This window comes from Apodemus sylvaticus, chromosome 15, assembly GCF_947179515.1.
Source record: "Apodemus sylvaticus chromosome 15, mApoSyl1.1, whole genome shotgun sequence".
NCBI classification, from domain to species: Eukaryota; Metazoa; Chordata; class Mammalia; order Rodentia; family Muridae; genus Apodemus; species Apodemus sylvaticus.
This window is the reverse complement of record NC_067486.1, coordinates 9245815-9249757: the sequence shown is the minus strand read 5'-3', so window position 1 is coordinate 9249757 and position 3943 is coordinate 9245815. Positions and strand designations below refer to the sequence as shown.

The window sequence follows — 3943 nt, the reverse complement described above, 5'->3', positions numbered from 1 at the left end:
TGAATCCAGGTAATATTTTCTTCACAATGAAATAAAATTAGTAATTGAAAGACACATTGACATGCATTTAATGTAACCCGCCCTGCGGGTCAGTTATTCCAGGGTTCCGAAGGGGTGCTACCTGCGGGTCAAAAGGGGTGGAGAGAAGGACGGAGGCCAAGCACCAAGAATGACATGCCAATCTGAGTTGTGTCAAAGCCTCGTTTAATGTTCTGGGGTACACAGGTTATAAGGCTTTCAGGAGGGGCGTACCCCAAGGTAGGGACAAAGGAAGGAAGGGCAATTAGCAGTTTCAGCAGGAGGAGATAAGGGTCCTCCGGTGGAGACTACAGGTGTTTGCACAGGCCGGAGCCTGCCGCAGTTATCTCAGGACTTCCTTCCACCGCAATTACCGGAGTCAGCGGGAGATGGTGCAGGCAGGACCATTCTGCAGTTATCTCGAGACAATGGCTAAACCAATGCCCACGGGAGAGGCTCCAGTTAACTGTTCTTGTATTTTAGCAGCCACCACCTTAGGGCCATGAGTAAGCAATAGTCCGAATAGCTCAGGATGGCTTCCCACAATTTAATTCTCCACTCTTAGAAAAGATCTTCTTTTTTTTAATTTATTGATATATTTATTTACATTTCAAATGATTTCCCATTTTCTGGACCCCCACTCCCCAAAAGTCCCATCAGTCCCCTTCCCTCCCCGTTTTCCCACCCAACCCTTCCCACATCCCTGTTCTGATTTTGCTCTATACTGCTTCACTGAGTCTTTCCAGAACAAGGGGCCACTCCTCCTTTCTTCTTGTACCTCATTTGATGTGTGGATTATGTTTTGGGTATTCCAGTTTTCTAGGTTAATATCCACTTATTAGTGAGTGCATACCATGATTCATCTTTTGAGTCTAGGTTACCTCACTTAGTATGATGTTCTCCAGCTCCATCCATTTGCCTAAGAATTTCATGAATTCATTGTTTCTAATGGCTGAATAGTACTCCATTGTATAGATATACCACATTTTTGCATCCACTCTTCTGTTGGGGGATACCTGGGTTCTTTCCAACTTCTGGCAATTATAAATAGGGCTGCTATGAACATAGTAGAACATGTATCCTTATTACATGCTGGGGAATCTTTTGGGTATATGCCCAGGAGTGGTATAGCAGGATCTTCTGGAAGTGAGGTGCCCAGTTTTTGGAGGAACCGCCAGACTGATTTCCAGAGTGGTTGTACCAATTTGCAACCCCACCAGCAGTGGAGGAGTGTTCCTCTTTCTCCACATCCTCCCCAACACCTGCTGTCTCCTGAATTTTTAATCTTAGCCATTCTGACTGGTGTAAGGTGAAATCTCGGGGTTGTTTTGATTTGCATTTCCCTAATGACTAATGAAGTTGAACATTTTTTAAGATGCTTCTCCACCATCCGAAAGTTCTTCAGGTGAGAATTCTTTGTTTAACTCTGTACCCCATTTTTAATAGGGTTGTTTGGTTTTCTGGAGTCTAACTTCTTGAGTTCTTTATATATATTGGATATTAGCCCTCTGTCTGATGTAGGATTGGTGAAGATCTTTTCCCAATTTGTTGGTTGCCGATTTGTCCTTTTGATGGTGTCCTTTGCCTTACAGAAACTTTGTAATTTTATGAGGTCCCATTTGTCAATTCTTGATCTTAGAGCATAGGCTATTGGTGTTCTGTTCAGAAACTTTCTTCCTGTACCGATGTCCTCAAGGTTCATCCCCAGTTTCTTTTCTATTAGCATCAGAGTGTCTGGCTTTATGTGGAGGTCCTTGATCCATTTGGATTTGAGCTTAGTACAAGGAGACAAGGATGGATCAATTCGCATTCTTCTGCATGCTGACCTCCAGCTGAACCAGCACCATTTGTTGAAAAAGTCTATCTTTTTTCCATTGGATGTTTTCAGCCCCTTTGTCCAGGATCAAGTGGCCATAGGTGTGTGGCTTCATTTCTGGAGATGGCTAAGTCATTAAAGGCTAGGCTCACAACCATAAAATATAAGAAAAGATCTTCTAAATATTAGCTTTAAAATACAATCTTCTACATTTTGCAAATCTACTTTAGATTTATGGGATTAAAGGCTGGATCCAGAAGAAGAATGAAGAAAGTCTGCACTTGGGGTGATGATGTATTTTCTTATTCAGTTGTCTGAAGGAATGCATTCAAAACCAGCCTTCAGACTCATAAGAACACATAAAAGTGCACTTGATCTCAGTAAAGGGTTTGTTCAGTTCATAGTTGGACACTGTTATTGAACATACAGTATGTTCCAACTCATAGAGTTTGGATCACAAAATCAAGCAAATGTTTGCCATATTAGAGTGTGTGTGTGTGTGTGTTTATCCTAAAGTGATAAATATAGATATAGTGCAACTAGATTTTTCTCTGTACATGGATGAGATCACTTTAGGAATATGAACTTGCAATTAGGTATTGTTTTAAGCATTATAACTGAACTTAAGGTACACCAAACATAAGGTATTGTGTATTAAATTTATGACAATACACTATGGAACTACAAAGAATTATACCTTCTGATCCTCAGTGTTTAGAATGGATCCCAACACAGGAAGTCATAGAGGAGTTATACACTGAATAAAATTTACTTTTAAATACACTATTGTTTATTCAATACATTGACTGAGATACAGAGGAATGACATACTGACTTTAAGCTCATATTCTAGTGTATAAAATGTGCTTAAATAAAATGATTAATGAACGTTTGCTAGATCAGTTAAACACATTTATTAATGATGATTTTGAAAACATAGATCATGTATATCCACAGCAATGTTATTGACTGAACATAAGTGATGAACCCATAAATTTGATGGGGAGATAATAGATTCTTCCAGAGTAATTGAAGGCCAGTTCCTTCCAGAGAAGAAGTCAATAAACCATACATGTCTTCTCTATAATAAAGAGATCGTTTTCCTCTCTAAACATGGACACAATAATGATGATAGTCTGAAAATCAGCAGTTCACTCAGTAGAAGCTGGAGAACCTATATCCTCCACAGCAAGAAGGGCGGCGGCAACCATAGCCATAGCCTCCAAAGCCAGAGCCATATCCATAGCCTCCGAAGCCTCCGAAGCTTCCGATGCCTCCGAAGCCTCCATAGCCAGAGGTGTAGCACAGTCTGTGGACTCTGTTACATCCACAGCCCAGGCCTCCAAAGCCTCCATAGCCGTAGCCCAGGCCTCCAAAGCCTCCATAGCCATAGCCCAGGCCTCCGTAGTTGCCGCTGTAGTAGCTCATGGTCTCAGGAGAGGAGAACTGTTTTGCACTGAGGGTGAATTTGAGTGTGTGTGTGTGTGTGTGTGTGTGCCTACCTACCCAGAATGCTTTTATACCCTGTGTTGAGCATACTAAACAGTGACAGATTATCTCATCCCCATGCAATAGAATAATTTCAAGTCTATAAATTCATTTAAATAGTTTCTTTGTTACTTAACAAAAGGTCCAAACTTCTATTAAGGAATTGTTAGTAATCATTATTTTTTAATGAGTTTGCATTCCAGTAAAGAAAATGCTTCCAAGATGAAAAATGGTTTCACCCTCTTCAAAGGCCATGCTACTGTTCTAATTAAAATCTTCTAATCTGGTTGGTAGTTTCCAGTAACCTTGTAATTATGCAACCTTGGAGTGCTTTTCTTTTTAATTTGCATGGCATTGTTTTAGTTAGCTAACATTCTTTTAGCTCAAGGCTTTTGCCTCCAGGTACTTAGTGCAGCACCAGAAAGTCCTTAATGATTGCCAAATAGGCAAATTGAAAGGAAACATCATTTTTTGACTCACTTGAATTTTTTTGAAATTGACCCCATCAATTCTTTGACAACTTTCATCCTGCAAGACATCAAGCTTTGGTGACTTCAGAGACACGTGGCTTCACGTAGATCCCTCTTTGTACTTTAGACACTTCTGACAGGAATCCTGTTCT

General features: G+C 40.4%; 1 protein-coding gene across 2 annotated transcripts; it reads right to left on the bottom strand.

The window, feature by feature from the left end:
• Positions 1–2988: 2988 nt before the first annotated feature.
• Positions 2989–3261, bottom strand: LOC127666345 (keratin-associated protein 16-3-like). Of its 2 annotated transcripts, none has more exons than XM_052159169.1 (2): positions 3159–3261; positions 2989–3089 (listed from the first exon to the last, which is right to left on the bottom strand). In XM_052159169.1, the coding sequence occupies exons 1-2, from the start codon at positions 3259–3261 to the stop codon at positions 2989–2991; spliced, it is 204 nt and encodes a 67-aa protein (XP_052015129.1). The 2 variants fall into 2 exon arrangements, with proteins under 2 accessions (XP_052015129.1, XP_052015130.1); XM_052159170.1 differs by having other exon boundaries at positions 3174–3261.
• Between the last annotated feature and the right edge of the window lie 682 nt (positions 3262–3943).

What these genes read in the sequence shown, in the direction of transcription:
- LOC127666345 (XM_052159169.1), bottom strand. Translation starts at nt 3,261, where the DNA reads ATGAGCTACTACAGCGGCAACTACGGAGGCCTGGGCTATGGCTATGGA. An exon ending in TGGAGGCCTGGGCTGTGGAT is followed by an intron (nt 3,090 to 3,158) that starts GTAACAGAGTCC and finishes GAAGCTTCGGAG; the next exon opens with GCTTCGGAGGCTATGGATAT.